At 53.5% G+C, this 19,789-nt stretch overlaps 1 protein-coding gene across 1 annotated transcript in view; it reads left to right on the plus strand.

The window, feature by feature from the left end:
* The window catches only part of HS3ST6 (heparan sulfate-glucosamine 3-sulfotransferase 6), a 31,673-nt gene extending 14,562 nt beyond the window's left edge, over nucleotides 1-17,111 (plus strand). Inside the window, exon 2 of the mRNA XM_062503451.1 lies at nucleotides 16,493-17,111. Within this exon, the coding sequence (XP_062359435.1) occupies nucleotides 16,493-17,111 (619 nt within the window). The remainder of the gene's footprint in view (nucleotides 1-16,492) is intronic.
* The last annotated feature ends 2,678 nt before the right edge of the window (nucleotides 17,112-19,789 follow it).

Below are 19,789 nucleotides of genomic sequence, written 5' to 3' on the forward strand. Positions count from 1 at the left end.
GGTCTGCAGAGGTCCAGCTGCTGCAGCTTTGTTTCTGGAGCAGTGCAACGTTCCCGTTTCTCCCGTTCCGTCCGTCCTGGCATTTGCAGCTCTGGCTTCTGGTGCCCCACTGGATGTTCTGCTTGCTGGAGGGAAGAAATCCTGGCTGCAAGTGGGAGGTGGGAGCAGTGGGCTGGTGGGAGAAGGTGGTTTGAGGTCCCACACCGTGACTGGGATGGCCTGGATGTCTTATCCCATGTGTTATCACATGTTATCCCATGTTTTATGCCATGTTATCCCATGTGTTATCCCATGTTTTATCCCATGTGTTATCCCATGTGTTATGCCATGTTATCCCATGTTTTATGCCATGTTATCCCATGTTCTATCCCGTGAGTTATCCCATGTGTTATCCTATGTGTTATCCCATGTTTTATCCCATGTTTTATCCCATGTTTTATCCCCTGTGCCAGTGGCCAGCAGAGCCTGAGGAGAGCAGTGTGGGATCTGAGGGAAAACCTCATCTTGGAGCTCTGCTCCTCCAGGGCTCCCCATCTGCAGATGTCCCCTCCCAGCCCTTCCTGGCAGGACCCACCAGGATCCTCTTGGCTCTGGTGGAGCACTGCTGGGCTCCAACTTGGAATTACATCTCACCCTGAATGTTTTGGGCAAACAGGGATTTTTTAGGGAGAGAAACCTGCGGGTGGAAGCAGCTCTCTGAGGGCCAGGTTCTCTTGCTGGGAGCCGAGCTGGGAATGAGCAGGGATGGAGGGTGCACATGTTTTCAGGGAACAGGGGAGAGCTGGCAGGGCTGGGGATAAAAGCAGCATATGTCTGATGGAGTTAAGTGGAGAAATGTGGGCCAGATGGCTGCAGGGACTGAGATGGGGAATAATTCCCAAAGTCTTTGCTCTCCGGAGCAAGATTAAGGCACTTCCAATCTCTCCCCTCGGCTCAATTTGCCTCCCGTGGTGGCTTTGGGCAGAGCTCTTAATGCTGTTTGTGACCTGCAGGGATTTGGGGAATTGTTCTCCGGGGTGTAAATGCTGAGCAGCGTGCAGGGAGCAGGGGATGGTTTGTAAGGATGATTCTCCCAAATCCCCTCCGTCCCAGCAGGGTCTGACCACACAGGTGGGTCCTGGGGGAGGCTGGTCGTGGAATCAGGGAATTTCAGACCGGTTTTGGTTGGAAGGGACCATAAAAATCATCCAGTTCCAATCCCAACACCTTCCACTATCCCAGGGTGCTCCCAGCCCTGTCTTTGGACACTTCCAGGGATGTGGGGGCAGCCACAGCTTCTCTGGGAAATCCATCCCTGTCCCTCCCCACCCTCCCAGACAGGAATTCCTTCCCAATATTCCACCCAAATCTCCCCTTTTCCAGTGGGAAGCCATTCCCTGTGTCCTGTCCCTCCATCCCTTGTCCCCAGTCCCTCTCCAGCTCTCCTGGAGCTCCTTTAGGCCCTGGAGGGGCTCTGAGCTCTCCCTGGATCCTTCCCTTCTCCAGGCTGAAAAAGGAGATTTGTGGTTTAGGGGAAATTTAAAAAATGTGTTTTTGAGGTGACATTTATGTTTAAAAAATAAAACCCGACCAAAAGCACCTATGAGAGGAAAGACATGGTAGGAGCAGAAATTGCAGTTCTGTCAGGCTGGAAATCCTAAATAATCCAAAACTAACCAGGCTGCAGGTTTGGAAGTTGCTTTCTTTCCTTGTATGAAGAGAGGAATGGAAAAAAAAAAAATCAAACCTGTGTATAAACCCTGTTGCAAGGAAATGAATTGCAAATAAGGAAAACAAATTTGAGTTAATGCCTCTTTTCCAAGCACAGCTCCATTCAGTGTTTTGGGAGTCAGGGGATTTAGGGATCTGGAGATAGCGTCAGTGTTTTTGGGTAACAAGTACAAACTGTAGCAGCTTTTAAGGCTTCAGAAGCTGTTTCTGATTAGGATCTTTTCTTTTGACAACTTTTTTTTCTTTTCAGGAAAGAAAAAAAAGGAGGGGGGAGGAGGAAAGGGCTTTTTGTAACACAGTTGGGTTAGAGATGAGGGAAAATCTGTTTGAAATATGCAGGGACCTGAAAGCAAATCTTGAGTGAATAATAAGTTTAACTGACCTTAAAATATCCCATTGCCATGAGGGATTTGAGAGTAATACTTCAAATGGATTTTTGATGAGGCTCTGCAGGCTGTAGGGAATTGAATATTTTTACCCAACACGTTTTCTGATCTAAATTCTCACAATAACTGGGGAAAAAAAACTATTTGGGAATGCCTAAAGAAGGCTTGGAGTTGCACTGTTTTGCTCTAAAGCTGCTGCTGTGCAGGAAAAAAAAAAAACAATTTGCTGCAAGGTCACTTTTCAGAAGTACTTTTTTTCCCTGATTTTTAAATTTAATCCTGGAGCAGAATTCCACCTGGATGCCTGTGTGGAGTCCTTGGCATTCCAGGGGGAGATCCAGTGGAGGATTATGCCGGTGTCCACTGGCACAGAGTGCGTGTCCCAAGCCTGGACCCTGCAGTGGTGTCACTGTCCCCAGGATTCCCAGGATCCCTGCTGAGCAAACACCCCTGGGAGAAACCCCAAATCACATCCAGACCACCCCTGTGGTCACTTCTCCCTTAAACAGAAGCCAGCAGCACTTCCTGGGCTGTCCAGTTGCTTGTCCATCCATCCATCCGTCCATCATCCATCCATCTGTCCATCATCCATCCATCCATCCATCATCCATCATCCATCATCCATCATCCATCCATCCATCATCCATCCATCCATCATCCATCCATCCATCCATCCATCCATCCATCCATCATCCATCCATCATCCATCCATCATCCATCCATCCATCCATCCATCCATCCATCCATTCATCCATCCATCATCCATCCATCATCCATCCGTCCATCATCCATCCATCCATCCATCCATCATCCATCATCCATCCATCCATCCATCATCCATCATCCATCCATCCATCCATCCATCATCCATCCATCCATCCATCCATCCATCATCCATCCATCCATTCATCCATCCATCCATCCATCCATTCATCCATCCATCCATCCATCATCCATCATCCATCATCCATCCATCCATCCATCCATCCATCCATCCATCATCCATCATCCATCCATCCATCATCCATCCATCCATCATCCATCCATCCATCCATCATCCATCCATCATCCATCCATCCATCCATCCATCCATCCATCCATCATCCATCCATCCATCCATCCATCCATCATCCATCCATCCATCCATCATCCATCCATCCATCCATCATCCATCCATCCATCCATCCATCCATCCATCATCCATCCATCCATCCATCATCCATCCATCATCCATCCATCCATTCATCCATCCATCATCCATCCATCATCCATCCATCCATCATCCATCCATCCATCCATCCATCATCCATCATCCATCCATCCATCCATCATCCATCCATCATCCATCCATCCATTCATCCATCCATCATCCATCCATCATCCATCCGTCCATCATCCATCCATCCATCCATCCATCATCCATCATCCATCCATCCATCCATCATCCATCCATCATCCATCCATCCATCATCCATCATCCATCCATCCATCCATCCATCATCCATCCATCCATCCATCCATCCATCATCCATCCATCCATTCATCCATCCATCCATCCATCCATTCATCCATCCATCCATCCATCCATCCATCATCCATCCATCCATCCATCATCCATCCATCCATCCATCATCCATCATCCATCCATCATCCATCCATCATCCATCCATCATCCATCCATCATCCATCCATCCATCCATCCATCCATCCATCCATCCATCCATCATCCATCATCCATCCATTGGGGACAATTCCATCCTAAAGGGCACAGGGGTGTCCCCAGGGGTGTGGGGCTCTGCCAAGGGCTCCATTCCTTCCCTCCATCCTGGAGCACATGGAGTCAGTCCCTTGTCCTGAGTGACAAGGCTCAGGCTGTGCCACGAGAGGTTTAGGTGGGATTTTAGGAAAAATTCTTTCCTGGAAATGCTGCCCAGGGCTGGGGTGGGGTCACCATCCCTGGAAGAAGGTGAAGCCATGTGGATGTGGCACTTGGGGTCATGGGGCAGTGGCCTTGGCAGTGCTGGGGAAGGCTTGGATTGATTTGATTTGATTTTCATGCCCTGCACACCAGCATTCTGATCCCAAGGCTTTCCTGGATCATTTTTTAGGGAGAAATTTGGAGCCACGTGACACCTGAGTGCAGTTCCCACCTTCCAGCCTCCCTCCCTTTGCAGCCCCCAGCCCTGGAATGGGGAGGAGCAGAGCCTAAAACTGGGAGAATCTGGGATAGTCCCCAAGGATGAGGAGGGGGACACTGCAGGAGATGTCCCACGGGTGGGGGGGCTGCCAGCAGCAGAGGGAGGATTTGGGAAATGCTCCTGCCAGCCCTGAACATCCCACCCTGCAGGACTCCAGCAGCAAACAAGCTCCCAGTGTCCTGCTGCCTCTCCATGGCGCCGTGGCAGGAACGCCTCCTGGCCCCCTGCCTCTCCCAGAGTTCCAAACAGCTCCGGATTTTCCCTCCCTTGCATTCAAAAAAAGGGGAAAAAAGGGAAAACTGTGGTCCTGCAGCAGCTGCCAGCCTTGGGAAGATCCCTCCCCTTCACATCCCAGGGACACAGAGCACACGAGGGTCCTGCTTGGGCACTGCCTCGGCTTCCTGTGGAGTGGCAATCCCACAGAAGAGTGAGATCATTGCCTTGTTCCTGGCTGGGGTGGGGTTGGCTCTGGCATTCTGTAGAATCATGGAATCATGGCTCGGGAAGCTGCAGAAACATCGATACCCTGGAATTCCAGAGTGCTTTGGGGTGCAAGGGACCTTAAAGCTCAACCAGTGCCACCCCTGCCATGGCAGGGACAGCTCCCACTGTCCCAGGGTGCTCCAAGCCCTGTCCAGCCTGGCCTTGGGCACTGCCAGGGATCCAGGGCAGGCACAGGGAGCTGCTGCTCTCTGTGGCTGCTGCCTGGGGATGTTTTTGGCCTGGGTGTTATCAGACACCCAAACTGTGCTGCTGTTCCTGAATCCACGGCTGTGGTATCCAGGGCTTTTCCTCAGCAGAGGCTGTTCCTGAAGCTGCTGCAGCCTTTAAATTCCTTGGTGTTTCCTGTCCTTTAAATCCCTTGGAATCACCGAGGATGGAAAAGCCCTCTGAGATCAGTGTCCAACCATTCCCCAGCCCTGCCAGGATCCCCACTCATGTCCCCAAGTGCCACATCCTCAGAATTTTTCAATCCCTGCAGGGATGGGGATTCCACCCCTGCCCTGGGCAGCATTTCCATGAAGGAATTTTCCCTTCAGCCTGCCAGGCTGGCTCCAGCCTTGGCTCCCTGATTCCTCAGGCTCTGCTGCCCAAAGGGGCTGCCCAGGGATTCTGGGATCGATGTTCCTGTCAGGTCAAGCTCCCATCCATCATCCCTCTGCTCATCCATCACAGCCTGAAGTGTTGAGTTAAGGATGGAGGGTCTGTGGGAGATGGGGAATGCATTCAGGCTCCTGGCTGCTGGAATTGCTGGAATTTTGGTTCACCAAACCACTCCCAGTGCTGTAGAAGTAGAGAAGTGAGTGTCCATGGTCCTGTGCTGGGCTCAGGGGGAGTGAGGAGCCCTTGGGAACTCGGAATTTCCCAATCCCAGGATGTTTTCCTCATTGGGACCATGGAATTTCCCAATCCCAGGATGTTTTCCTCATTGGGACCATGGAATTTCCCAATCCCAGGATGTTTTCCTCACTTGGAAGAGCTCACAGCTTAGGCTGGAATGTGCTGAGACACTTCCTCTATGTTTTCCCTATGGAAAAAGCAGAGCGGGGACAAACCCTGGAGACTGGCACTTCCCTGGGATGTGAGTCAGGATTTGGGATGGATATCTGATGCCCCAGAGCTGGCAGAGCCCAGTCCCTGGCTCCAGGCAGGATTCTCCTGCTGGGGAACAGGGACACCCCAAAGGGCTTTTTGGGAATGGCATTGAGGTCTGTCCAGCTTCTCCAGAGCACATTCAGGTGCAGAGGGAGCATTTTTCTCACCCCCACAACGCCTCCTGCACAGGCACCTGGTACTGACTGGGAACTGGGGAGCCTGAACTGGTGGGACTGGTGTGGACTGGACTGGTGTGGATGGAGCTGCTGGCTCTGGGCCGTGCTGGAGTTGTCTCCCCCTGAGCCATGGGCAGTGCTTGGGGTCCTGGCCACCACTCAGCTGCAGCTTTCCATGGAAATGCACGGAAATTCCTGGGTTTGATCCTCGTCCTCCACCAGATCAGGCTGGAATGGGCTGGTGAGGACAGGCAGACAGCTGGACAGACAGACAGACAGACAGAGCGTGTGATTGCCCAAGCCACACTTCCTTAGGAAACCAGGCTAAAAATAAGCAAAATCCAGTTGTTTCCCACAAATACCTCCAGCTGCCACAAACTGAAGCTTTTCCAGTGGGAAAAAAAAAAAAATGTTTTGTTAGAGAATTCCCAGTTCTGCTGGAGGGAGGGAGGGAGCACTGACAGGATGGATGGATGGAACCCCCATCTCCATCACCTGGGGCTCACCCAGAGCTCCAGGAGCTGCAGAAACATCGACATCCTGGAATTCCAGAGTGCTTTGGGCTGGAGGGACCTTAAAGTCCATCCAGTGCCACCCCTGCCAAGCACAGGGACACCTTCCACTGTCCCAGGGCGTTTCAAACCCTGTCCAACCCCTCCTGGGACATTCCTGAGCCTTCCCAACATCTCCACAGCTCCTTTTTCCATGGCTGGAAGAACATATTTCCTTTATATTTTCCTTTTTTTTTTTTTTTTTTAAATGCAGCAAAGTGCATAATCCACCCCCAGCTCCCTCCTGGTGGGGGATTTCCTTCTCCTGGGGACCAGCTGAGCCTGGTGCGAGGGGGAGGAGGCTCCCAGCAGCATCCCCAGCATTCCCAAGCCTTGGCTGGATTTGTGGGGCTTCTCCCTTCCCTCTGGAGGCAGCGTTGTGGGGTCCCGTGTGGGAGGCTGCAGGGAAGCCCTGCACACACCTGGGGGTGGCTGGACAGGTTGGTGGAGACCAGAAACATTTCCTCCATGCCAGGGCTCCTCTCCCAATTCCCTTCTTCTGGATCCTGCCACTGGATGGGATGGCACAGAAAAGTTTGGGAATGGTGGCTCCCACCCTCCCAGCCCTGCCATGCTGCAGGCAAAGCTCCTCACCAGGAAATGAGGCTTTTTCTGATAGAAAGAAAAAAAAAAAAGAGCTAAATTTGTTTCCCATCTTCCCTCCCTCAGGCTGGATTACAAATTTGACACAGATGGGGAATCTTTGTTGTTTCTGTGGAAAACTGGATGCATTTTCTTTTCCATCCCAATGAAAGCATCAGACCCGAGACAAACACCGAAAAAAATCCCAGTTCTTGGGTTTTGGAGAAGGGGGGACAGATGAGCTCCCCCATCCTGGAGCCATCTTGAGCTGGGACATGTGTGGGATGTGTCTGTGGAGAGCCAGGACCTGCAGCTGAGTGTGGAGATGGTGGCCAGGACAGGAGGGTTAGGGGGACATTTTCCCTGTGAGCTCCCAAAAGTGAGGAGGAGGCTCTGAGCTGCAGGATGCAGGGGTTTGGTTGATGGATGATGAGGTGGGGGACAAGGGGATGATTTGTTCTCACCTGGGAGTTTTTGGAGACCCAAAATCTTTCTCTTTTGAGGTGCAGTTGTGGCTCCTAGCCCTGCTCAGCCTGGGAAGGTGGCAGCGAGGGCTGGCTCCATCCCTGTGTCCTTGCAGGTGACTCTCTCCAGAGCTCAGGGGGGATGGATGGATTAACCTGGGGCCAAGCTGGGGCTCTGCAGAGCTGCTGCTACTTCCAAGCCATCAGGTTCCTGCCAGGACCTGGCAGCAGCAGCCCCTCCATCACCTGCCCGAGCTGTCAAAGGCATTACAGCAACCCTGGGAAGATGGGAATGCCTGGATCCTCCGTGCCCGGGCCCCGGGGCTCTGCCACTGCTGCCTCAGCACATTGCAGCCCCTCCTGCCACGTGCAGCTGTGACATCGCTGTCCCCCTCCTCCTCCTGTCCTGGCCTGTCCCACACCTGAGTGCCCACGGGGTCTGTGGGACATCTGCTCCCTGCCCCGGAGCCCACAGCCCCCCCGAGGGTCCCTGTGCCCTGCCAAGAGCGGGGCTGCCGATGATGCCACTCCTCTGCCAGCCCTGGAACCTGGCCCTGGAGCCCACAGGGGTTTGTCTGAACTCAGGGAATTGCCCTGAGATGGAGCTTTCCCTCCCTCGGGTCAAACCCCACAGCTCCAGCATCATTTTGGGATGTTCTGGAGCTGCTGATGGCCACACAGAGCTGGCCAGGTGGTGAGGGCACTGCTGGCTCTGTCCCCTCTCCTGTCCCCACCCCAGGGCACCTCCTGCTCAGACCCTGTGGCTGGGGGTTCAGAGATGCAGGGGTTTGGTGCTGGGGAGCACAGGGTGTCCCCAAACAAGGATTTGGCACAGGGTGTCCCCAAACAGAGAATGCTCCTGGCAGGATGGAATGAAGGGGAGCAGGGCAGAGAGAGGCACTGGATCAGTTTGGGGGGCTGGGGGGGGCAGTGATGGGGATCCCCTTCACGGGGGGATTGAGGCGCAGAGTCACTGCCGATCTCCAAATTCCTTTGTGGATCTGGCCAAGAGAGCTGAAATCTGTGTCTGGAGCTGGTGCTGGTGGATCCCTGGGGCTCCAGTGCCAGCCCTGGCTGCACCTCCTGAGCCAGCGTCGGTCCACGTTAGCTGAGGTGGAGCTGGGGCAGTTTTGGAAACGCTTCAGAACAGCTCGTGCTTGGCTTGAAGCTGAAGTTTCACTCAGGATTTCAAGCAGGACTCTGTGTTTATTCAGCAGGACAGAGCCAGACTGGGAAGGTGTTTTTGGAGAAGCTTCCATGGGCTGTAGGCGTGGATCAGCTCATGGACATGGGGGAGGTGTTGCTCTGAGGGCAGGGGATGGGCTCGCCTCTCACATCTCTGATTTCTTAGCATCAGATCCTGCCATGATGAATTCCTTCTCAACATCTGAACCCTGGTGATGCCAGCAGGACCTGGTGGCCCAGGCACGTGGCATCCGGGCCCAGAAAGCTCAAAGCGCTCGTTTTTGTCCTTTCGAAAGAGGAGAAACTGGATAAATTACTTGAAAGGGTTGGAATGGGTCACGTTAGGAACCGTGAGGCTGGGGAGGGGGGAATCTTTTCTATTCCCTGAAAATTGTTGGGGAATCCTCCTGGCTGTGCAGGAGGAGGGTGAGGAGCAGGATGAGGAGGACAGCCAGGGGACAGCCAGCCCTGCCCACGGTGGCCTTGGAGTGACCATCTGGAGAGCCTGGCTGTCCCTTCCCAGTGGCTTCGTGAGGATCCAGGTTTGGCTGCGGAGCTGCCCCATACTGAGATCAAATAAACACAAATACCCTGAAATTATTCATGGCTCTGGGGACTTGCCTGATGCCTCGTCAGCAGCTGCTGATCAAATCAGGGCAGCTGTCAGTTGGGAGCTCTGGCAGACATGTGTGGATTATTCCTTCCTTCCTTCCTTCCTTCCTCCCTTCCTTCCTTCCTTCCTTCCCTCCCTCCTTCCTTCCTTCCCTCCTTCCTTCCTTCCCTCCCTCCTTCCTTCCTTCCCTCCCTCCTTCCTTCCTTCCTTCCTCCCTCCCTCCCTTCCTTCCTTCCTTCCCTCCCTCCTTCCTTCCTTCCTTCCTTCCTTCCTTCCTTCCTTCCTCCCTCCCTCCCTTCCTTCCTTCCTTCCCTCCCTCCTTCCTTCCTTCCTTCCTTCCTCCCTCCCTTCCTTCCTTCCCTCCCTCCTTCCTTCCCTCCCTCCTTCCTTCCTTCCTTCCTTCTTTCCTTCCTTCCTTCCTTCCTTCCTTCCTCCCTCCCTCCCCCCCTTCCCGGGCTCTCCCACTGCTCCCACACCTGCGGCAGGGATGGGCAGGAATTCTGGGGGTGCCCCTCACCTGCACCCCGGAATTTGGGACAAGGAGGGATCGAAGAGAGCTGTGGCCTGGTTAATTAGGCTGGGCTAATTAGCTGAGAGCTTGTGGCTCAGGGAGCAGTGGCCCTGGGCTGGGAATGCCTCCAGGCAGCGTCCCCCGGGATGTGGCAGCAAGGGATGGATGCACTTGGAATGGTGGTGACAGGACAAGGGTGAATGGCTTCACAGGGACAGGCAGGGCTGGGTGGGATATGGGGAATAAAACCTTCCCTGGCACAGATTCCCAGAGAAGCTGTGGCTGCCCCTGGATCCCTGGAAGTGTCCCAGTCCAGGGTAAAGGAACCTGGGATAGTGGAAAGGGTCCCTTTCCTTTTCCTTCTGCTCAGCCAAGCATCAGGAAGTGGAAGAATTCCTATTTCTGCTGTCCATGTAACAGTAGATGTGAAAACCCCAAGGATTTTTGTGACCTTTTTATGCCTTTCCTGTGCTCTCCTCCATCAAGGTGGGAAATCAGGCAGGACCAGCCTGTTGCTGTGAGGGGATAATTTAGTAAGAACTAATGAGTGTAATTTTTAAATCTGTAATTGAAAACAAGTGCTTTAGCCAGAATGGTCTCAGGGATTGTTATTTTCTGGTTTTTTTTTTTTTAAGAAACCTTGGGATAGTCAAGGTTAGTGGGGTCCTCTTCCCTCCCTAGCAGCTCCAAGAGCAATTTTCCTTTATTTATTGGTGCTCCCAAGAATCCTAGCTCCCAGGGGGATAAAATCTGTCACCAGCGTCTGTATTGCAGGTTCAGAGGAGGGTAATTTGTGTTTCCCCCTGCTCAGACAGCAGGTCAGGTCATAAAGCACCAGATCCACGGGGAGGGGAGAGGCTGTTTAAAGGCTGCCTGTGCTGAAAGGTGCAATAATCCGCTGGATTACTTTCCGGGGGAGCTGCAGGAAAATTTACTGCCTTGGAAAGGGATTATCCCAGCGCTGCTGCCAGCGGATTTCTTCCCTTTCTTTCCTAAGAGGAAGGAAGCTTTTCATTGAATTACTGCTGCTCCCCGCAGCTCTTGCGGCTCGGAAGGGAAGAATTCATCCCGACCGTGCCGGGTTTTATCCCGATCCCCCTGCTCGGGTGGGAGAGGGAAACTGGAGCCAGGCTCGGAATTCGGATGGAGTTTGCAGTGCCTTCACTGCACAGCTGAGCTGCTGGACGGGTCAGGTTTGCTCCAGGGGGATAAAACAGGAGGTGGAATGAAGAGAAGGAGTAACCAAGATGAGGGATAAAGAGAAGGGATAACCAGGAGGGGGGATAAATGGAAGAAGGGATAACCAGGAGGGATAAATCCTCTCCGGTGCAGCTCCAGCTGCAGGAACAGCCTTCAGACCGGCAGCCACGAGGGCTCCGACCCCGAGCATCCCCTCCTGCAAACGGGGACCAAACCCAAGAGCTCCATCCCCCATCCCGAGCACTGAATGGAGCCAGAGCAGCTTCCCAGGCTGGAGCTCAGGGCTGCTCCTACCCCGAGCTCCCGAATCCTTCAGCAGAGCCCCCCGGGGCAGGGGCTGGGTGGGGTGGGGGGGGTTGGTTTTATTTGATTTCCTTCCCCTGGAAGGCAGGAGCTGGGGGCTGGGACGGCCAAACCCTTTAATTGTGTGCAATGAAGGCTGACAGCGCCGAGGCACAGCCTTTAAAAGGGGTACTGAACCTTTAATTCCTGAATAAATCATCTCCAGTCTGTTGCTCCTTCATCTGCAAGCTGTTTGAGCGGGACACATGGGCACTGCTGGGAAGGGTCATTTGGAGATCAGAGCCCTCGACTGACCCGGGTCACAGGCAGGACACCTGCCACAGGCTGGGCCCTCCGGGAATCAAAGGGGAGCCGGCCAGGAGAGGAGATTCCTAATTGCTGCCACGCCGAGGGGCTCCATTGCAGAGGGATGGAGAGCTCGGAGTGCCCCCCTGGCAGCCCTGTCCTCACCGGGCACCTGCCCCAGCCCAGGGTCACTCCAGGCTGGGCACGTGCCAGCCCCCAGACCCCGTGTTCTGAAGGATTTTTTGGGATTCAGTGTCCCACCAAGCTGGGCACATTCCCGCCCCCATTTTCTTAGGGATTTTTGGGGATTCACTGTCCCAGTATAGCTGAGCACATTCCAGCCCCCATTTTCTTAGGGATTTTTGGGGATTCACTGTCCCACTGTAGCTGGGCACATTCCAGCCCCCATTTTCTGAGGGACTTTTTGGGGTATTCAGTGTCCCACCAAGCTGGGCACATTCCAGCCCCCATTTTCTGAGGGATTTTTTTGGGGTATTCAGTGCCCCACTTTGGCTTTCCCAGAGCCCAGGGCTGCCTCCCCCCTGCTCTGCAGCCTCTCATGGAGGATTTGGGGGGGCTCAGACCCTCCAGGGACCAGCCTCACACATTTTCCTCCTCCTCTGAGACCCTTTATCCACCTAAATCTCCACCTTGGGACCCCATTTCCCCCGTGGTGTGATGCTGGGAGAGCTCTGGGCTCCTTTGTGTGGGCTGGAGACCCCCCAGCCGTGGTTCTCTCTGGGGTGAGGGGGGAATTTGGAGCTTCTGGGGGGCAGGAGGAGCCCCTGGGGATGCTCCAGCTGGGAGCACGACCCGCCAAACCCCTCGCTGTTTCATGTATCAAACTGTAATTAGGAGCAAAGGGCAGAGGGGTGCAAAGGAGCATTAATAAATTATCTGCCTGCTTGTTAATTGACGTGTCTCAGTCAGCCCGTGGTGGAGCCCAGGGCTTGGCTCCCCTTCCAGGCGCATCACAGCCTTATTACTGCCCTCATTAGCATATTCAGGTCTCCCTGCTTAAAGCCAATTAGCTCCCGGCCAGGCCTGATTGGGAAGCCGCGGCCTCATTTGCACATTTTTGAATTGGTGAAAGAATCAAAAATAATGGAGGCAGCTCGGGGATGGGGAGCGCTGGGGGGGCTCTGCCGGCTGGGGGGCACTGGCAGGACCTGCTGGGGAGGGAGAGGGGGAAAAGCTCGGTAATTAGGATCAAAAGGAACGGGGGCTAATTTGGTCCCGGGTGGCTTGAGGACTTCATCCTTCCCAGTTCATCCTTCCCAGTTCATCCCTCCCAGTTCATTCCTCCTGGTTCAGTTCATCCTTCCCAGTTCATCCCTCCTAGTTCAGTTCATCCTTCCCAGTTCATTCCTCCTAGTTCATCTCTCTCAGTTCATCCCTCCCAGTTCATCCCTCCTAGTTCAGTTCATCTGTCCCAGTTCATCCTTCTCAGTTCATCCCTCCTAGTTCAGTTCATCCCTCCCAGTTCACCCCTTCCAGTTCATCCCTCCCAGTTCATCCTTCCCAGTTCAGTTCATCCGTCCCAGTTCACCCCTTCCAGTTCATCCCTCCCAGTTCATGCCTCCAGTTCACCCCTCCCAGCTCATCCCCATCACCCTCACCCCATGGCACCCCTCATTTCCACCTGAGGCTGATCTGGGTTTTTGGGGTCCCCCATCTGCTCCCAGCACAGACTGGGGGTGTGTCCATGTGAAAGTTTCTGCCTGGAGTTCCAGGGGATGAACTGGAGCCAGAGCCTGTCCTGCTCTCCTGCTCCGGGCTGGGATAGAGTTAATTTTCTTTCTGAAGCTGCCGTGGGTGATAACTCAGGGATGCTTTGGGCTGGAGACTTATTTATCTCCTGAGAGTGCATCCCCTGATCTCTCAGCTCGGTGCTGGGAGGAGTTCTGCTCCAAAAATCATCAGGAATTATGAACCAATTAACTCTGGAAAGTTATGTTGGCCCAGTTTTTGAAGTCTGCTTTGATTCCCTGCCTGCTGTGGCTGTTAATCACTATTTAATGCAGCTTTCTGCATTTTTATCATAATTTTATCTGCTGGAATTTATTGTGTGTTACCTTAACGGAGGAAGCATTTTCATGTGTTGAATGTCTCCACATAGGAAACCCCTGCTCTGATACCTCTCAAGTGCCAGTTGTTTTATTAATTAAAAACAAAAATTTATCAGCCTAAGAGTAGGGTAAAAGGGTTTTATCCCTCCTCCTGGGCACACAGTCTGCTCTGGAAATCCCAATTCCTTCCAAGGCTCCCCCACTACTGCCTCCTGTACCTGCAGGCACTGCTTGGCATTCCCACGGTGCTCTCTTAAGGTCAATAAGAATTAACTGTAAATTTAATTAAAGTTCCTAATGTTTGGGCTAAAGTGGAGCATAACAAAGCCAGCTCCAGCTCTTTGCCAGTTTAAGCCAGATCTGGAGGGAGCTGGGTCTTATCAATAATTAACTGGGGTAATTTAGGGGAAGTATTAGGGCGTTAATGAAAATGTGAAATGCATAATTAACGTGGGAGGAGCTGGAAGTGCTGGGGCTGCTGAGGAAGAGGAGATGTTGGACAATTAATGTTTGGAAGCTGCTGTTCCCAGAGGGATCCCGGGATGTCCCTGGGATGGGGCAGTCCAGGGACTGGAGGTCCCTGCTCCCTGTCACAGGCACAGGAGCTGCTGCCCATCCTGGGTTTTAATTAAAACATCGGTTCATTACATCGCAGTTAAGATGTGGATGGTGTGGTTGTCCTGCTGTCCCTCTGCAGGAGGAAAGGAGGGATAAGAAATGTTTTCCAGAGGAGCTGTGCTTTCCCCATCCCTGGAAGTGTCCAGGGCCAGGCTGTGCTTTAACACAGACCCTCCAGGGTCTCCCATCCCCAGAGTTTGCTGTTAAATAATAAATAATAAATTAATAAAACAATTTACTGCCCACTGAGGAGCGGGACAGGTTCAGACCCTCAGCCCCGGTTGAGGTGGGGTGAGGATGAGGAAGGAGCCGTTCAGAAATCCCGGAGGCATCCAGGGAAACAGCGCAGGGATGCCTCAAGGAAGCTGCCAGGAGAAGCTGTGGAAGCAGCCTGGAAAACCCTGTGGCATTTTCTGAATGGAGTGAGAGTTAAGGATGCTTGGCTGGCCGGGAAGCTCCAGCAGGAGGGTGGAGCTGTGGTGCGATCCCAGTGAATCCCGATCCCTTGGGTTTTCCTTGGCTCTGGACCAGCACAGGGAGGGGACAGGGATGGGTCTAATCCCTGCTTGGGAAGGTGATTCCCAGCAGGAGCTCTGCCAGTCAGCCTCTGGTAAAGGCAGTTATTTGGGGTGAGGGGGGTTGAAAAGAGATGGAAAAGATGTGAAAAAGGACCCGTGGCTGCCCTGGGATTCATGGGTCCTTGAAGGGCATCCCACTGGTGTCAAACAGAGGGGCTGTGCTGCCAGGTGAGGGCACAGGAATTGGCTCTAAAAACGCTGCCACTGTGCAAAAATTAAAATAAAAGTGTGGGGAGAAAGCCGCAAATGGCTTCTGCCTCTTGTTTGGGGGAGGGAGCCGTGGGGGCTCAGTGTCGCTCGCAAATGCTTTTAATAAAGTGTTCTTTCCTGAGTCCAGGGGAAAAATTCCAGAAACCTCAAACTTTTCCCATTACATAAGGAGCAGATGCTGCTGGGCAGAGCCGTGACTCCCCCCAGCACAGCCCTGTCCCTGTCCCCAGCCGCTGTGGGACCCGGCTCCCTGCCAGGCACAACCCCAAGCGGTGGGATGGAATTCCCAGAAAATCTCTGGCTGCCCTGGAAGTGTCCAAGGCCGGCTTGGATGGGGCTTGGAACACGCTGGGATAGTGGGAGATGTCCCTGCCCGTGGCAGGGTGGTCTGGGAGGTCCCTTCCCAAACATCCCGGGAATTTTGTGATGTTTCCTGGAGGTGGAAGAGGAGGATGTGGAGGGCAGCGGGGCAGGTGCCTGTGCTGGTGGCAGGGAGGACCCGTTCTGTCACACGGGGTGACACGGCTGGGTAATTTCTGCGGCAATTAATGCCTCATTAAAGTGCACGAGGGAACAATCAGAGCAGTGAATTTTACCCAGCACAATGGCTGGGCCCTCAGGGTTTTTCTGCTTTTCTTTTGAAAAGGAAACAGTCTTTTTCTGGCTTTAACTGCTCCCTGTCTGGAGGCAGAGGAGGAGGGAGCCTTGGTGGGCATCTCCCTCCTCAGCTGGATCTTGGGCATCACCCCCGCGATGGGATTTTATCTCTGCAATCCCACGGGACGAGTAGAAACCTCCAGGGCATGAAATCTCACTGGAGGCAGGGATGAAAACCAACCCCGTCCCAAAATGTTTGTGTTGAGATGCCCATCACTCACTGAAACTGGGGAAAGGAGAAAGGCAGGAGGGATTTCCAGGGCTGGGAAGGGGCTCCGGGGGAATTCCAAGGGGGAACAGCAGCCTGCAGGTGCCCTGGGGATGCTGCTGGTGGGGCAGAGGGACAGGGAGCTCCTTCGCAGGGACAAAGGGAGTGCTGAGATGGGCAGGGAGGCAGGAGCTCGGGGGGTCCAGGAAGGGTTTTGAAGACGAGGAGGTGACCAGGGGGGTGCGACGAGGCGGAGCAGGAGGGAAAGGGGAGATGTGGCTGTGCTTGGGAGACCCCTGAGCGTTTCTGGCCGGGTTTTGGGGCTCGTTCCCACCCGCCGTGACATCGGCTGCGGCATCAGCTGAGCCCTGACCGTGTCCCTGCCTCCTCAGGAGCCTGATGCCAAGAACCCTGGAGGGACAGATCACCATGGAGAAGACCCCCAGCTACTTTGTCACCAAGGAGGCCCCGCGCCGCATCCACAACATGTCCCGGGACACGAAGCTGATCGTGGTGGTGCGCAACCCGGTGACCAGGGCCATCTCTGACTACACACAGACCCTCTCCAAAAACCCCTCCATCCCCAGCTTCCAGACCCTGGCCTTCAAAAACCTCAGCACGGGACTGATCGACACGAGCTGGAGCGCGGTGAGGATCGGGATCTACGCCAAGCACCTGGATAATTGGCTGCAGTACTTCCCGCTCTCCAAATTCCTCTTTGTCAGCGGGGAGAGGCTGGTCAGCGATCCTGCCGGGGAGATGGGCCGTGTCCAGGACTTCCTGGGGCTCCAGAGGCTGGTGACCGACGAACATTTTTATTTTAATGAGACCAAGGGCTTTCCCTGCCTGAAGAAACCGGAGGGGGGGAGCAAACCTCGCTGCCTGGGGAAATCCAAGGGGCGGCCGCACCCCAAAATCGACGGGCGGGTGGTGCAGCGCCTGCGGGAGTTCTACAGACCCTTCAACATGAAGTTTTATCAGATGACAGGGCAGGATTTTGGGTGGGACTGAGCCCATCCCCAGGGCACGCTGCTGGGCTGGCACCTGGGCCGCCAGGATTGTGGTCCAGGGATGTCCATGGTCACTGTGATCCAGGGATGTCCATGGTCAGTGTGGTCCAGGGATGTCCATGGTCAGTGTGATCCAGAGATGTCCATGGTCACTGTGATCCAGGGATGTCCATGGTCACTGTGATCCAGGGATGTCTGTGGTCAGTGTGATCCAGGGATGTCCATGGTCACTGTGATCCAGGGATGTCCGTGGTCACTGTGATCCAGGGATGTCCATGGTCACTGTGATCCAGGGATGTCCATGGTCACTGTGATCCAGGGATGTCTGTGGTCAGTGTGATCCAGGGATGTCCATGGTCACTGTGGTCCAGGGATGTCCATGGTCACTGTGATCCAGGGATGTCCATGGTCAGTGTGGTCCAGGGATGTCCATGGTCAGTGTGATCCAGAGATGTCCATGGTCACTGTGATCCAGGGATGTCTGTGGTCAGTGTGATCCAGGGATGTCCATGGTCACTGTGATCCAGGGATGTCTGTGGTCAGTGTGGTCCAGGGATGTCCATGGTCAGTGTGATCCAGAGATGCTCATGGCCACCCCACCAGCACCCTCCTCCCTTTGTTCTAATTTATATTGGACCTTTTCTGGCAAGAAATGGACTTTTCTGGAGTAGAGAGAAATATTTAAGAAATAAAATCACAGATGAGCCCTCTCCCCTCCCTGAGCAGATTAAATATTCTTCCATACAAACCTTGCTGATCTCCATGAACTGGGAGCGTTCTGGGTGGCAGGTGGGAGCGTGGGTTTGTGGGTATGGGGATCGTGGATCCACCACCCCAAATAAAACCTTTGGAAACTTCTGGGGCAGGCAGGATTGAGGTTTTGCTGAATCAAGTTGTGGGGGTGACACAGTCCCTGGTGGCCAAGGGATGACTGGGCAGCAAACCCCAGTCCTGGGAGATGTTTTGGAGATGGAAAAGAATTCCCAGCTGAGAAAAAACAAACAAAACCAAAAACAAACCCAGGAGCAGTTCTAAATAAATGCCAGGTTCTGGCTTAGGGAGAGGGAGTTGTGGATCACCTTCCCATGTTCCCAGCTGCAAGAGCAGGGCCTTTCTAAACCTCAGGAGGAAAATTCCAGCTTCCCCACAATTTACCCAAACTCTGCCCTTTCAGTTCAACAATCTCAATAGTTTTTTTAAATCTGCAGCTATCGAGGGTCATCACGAGAGGCTGCAGAAATTAGTTTAATCTCTACCAACTAGTTTTCCCTTAATTAAAGATGGGGAAAACACTTAATTAACCTCTAAGATCTTATTAGTGACTTGTATTTGTCTCTTTAATGAGCTAATTATGAGTTTTGGAGAGCTCTCAGGCCTTGCATTATTTGCAAATCTTCTTTGGCTGTGGTTTCTTCCATCACACAGCACCCCAAACCTGCAAGCCAGAGCTGCCCATGCTGCTGAGGTGCCAGGACCCAGGAGCAGGAAGAGCTGTGTGGGATTAAACACCAGATGTGGGTGGGAAACCATCCCAGAGCTGGGAGGAAAAGGGATGAGGGTCACTGTACATCCCAGAAAATGGTACCTGCTTCCCTCATGGTGCCAGGAGGAGGAGAGGAGAGGAGAGGAGAGGAGAGGAGAGGAGAGGAGAGGAGAGGAGAGGAGAGGAGAGGAGAGGAGAGGAGAGGAGAGGAGAGGAGAGGAGAGGAGAGGAGAGGAGAGGAGAGGAGAGGAGAGGAGAGGAGAGGAGAGGAGAGGAGAGGAGAGGAGAGGAGAGGAGAGGAGAGGAGAGGAGAGGAGAGGAGAGGAACTGGCTGAAATCCCAAAGTCCTCGGAGTGATGCAGCTGTCGCTGGGATGGGTTCAACACCCCATTCCCAGTGCGGGGGTCCCCCAGCCGTGTCCCCCCAGGTCTGTGACCCCTCGGCCACCGCCCCACCGGGGGTGGGATGTCGCAGCGGCTGGAGCCCCTTGTCAGCCTCGCTGGCAGCTCCGCATGATGGACCGCGCTCTGCTTGTTTAGGTTTTGTTTCCAGCGACGACATTCGACCAAATTATTCTCCACCAAGGGCTTTAAAGTTTCCCAAGTGCCTGTGAAAGCCTGGAAACGCTGATAGTGATCCTATTTCTCAGCTGAGTGACTGCATTCAGCCCAAGCCATATTGATATGCAAAACGTTAAGGGTCCCGGCTCTAAAGATGGTTTCTGTCTGCCCTCTGAAAGGGAACCATACTTTTTTAAAGCCCGGCCCTTTCTAAAGCCGCACAATACCATATAGACTATGCCATTTAAAGCATCTGAAGCGACCCAAAATGTATTGAAAGCTCGCTTTGCAGACTCATTAAGACCACTCAATGGGTTCTGGCAAATACCGTGCCAGGGCTGACCGCACGGATTAAGACTTTTGAAGTGTTACACAAACCCCCTGCTTAAACTAATTGCTGCCCCGCAGCTCACGAGGTCAAGTATTTGTATTCATTGCCTCCGAGAGGTGCCACTTATGGCTCTGTCCAGGTGAAGTCTGCACTTCATTAGATCAAGACAATAAAAGCAGCTTTGGTAGGAAGGGGATGAAATCTCCCGGCTCCTGCTCTGAGCCAAGCACAGGCTTAACTCCACCTCGGAGGAGTTTGTGGTGCTTTCAAGAGCTCCAGTGGAGCGATGTGCTTCCAAAAAAAAA

Source organism: Cinclus cinclus, chromosome 16 (genome assembly GCF_963662255.1).
Source record: "Cinclus cinclus chromosome 16, bCinCin1.1, whole genome shotgun sequence".
In the NCBI taxonomy this organism is placed as follows: domain Eukaryota; kingdom Metazoa; phylum Chordata; class Aves; order Passeriformes; family Cinclidae; genus Cinclus; species Cinclus cinclus.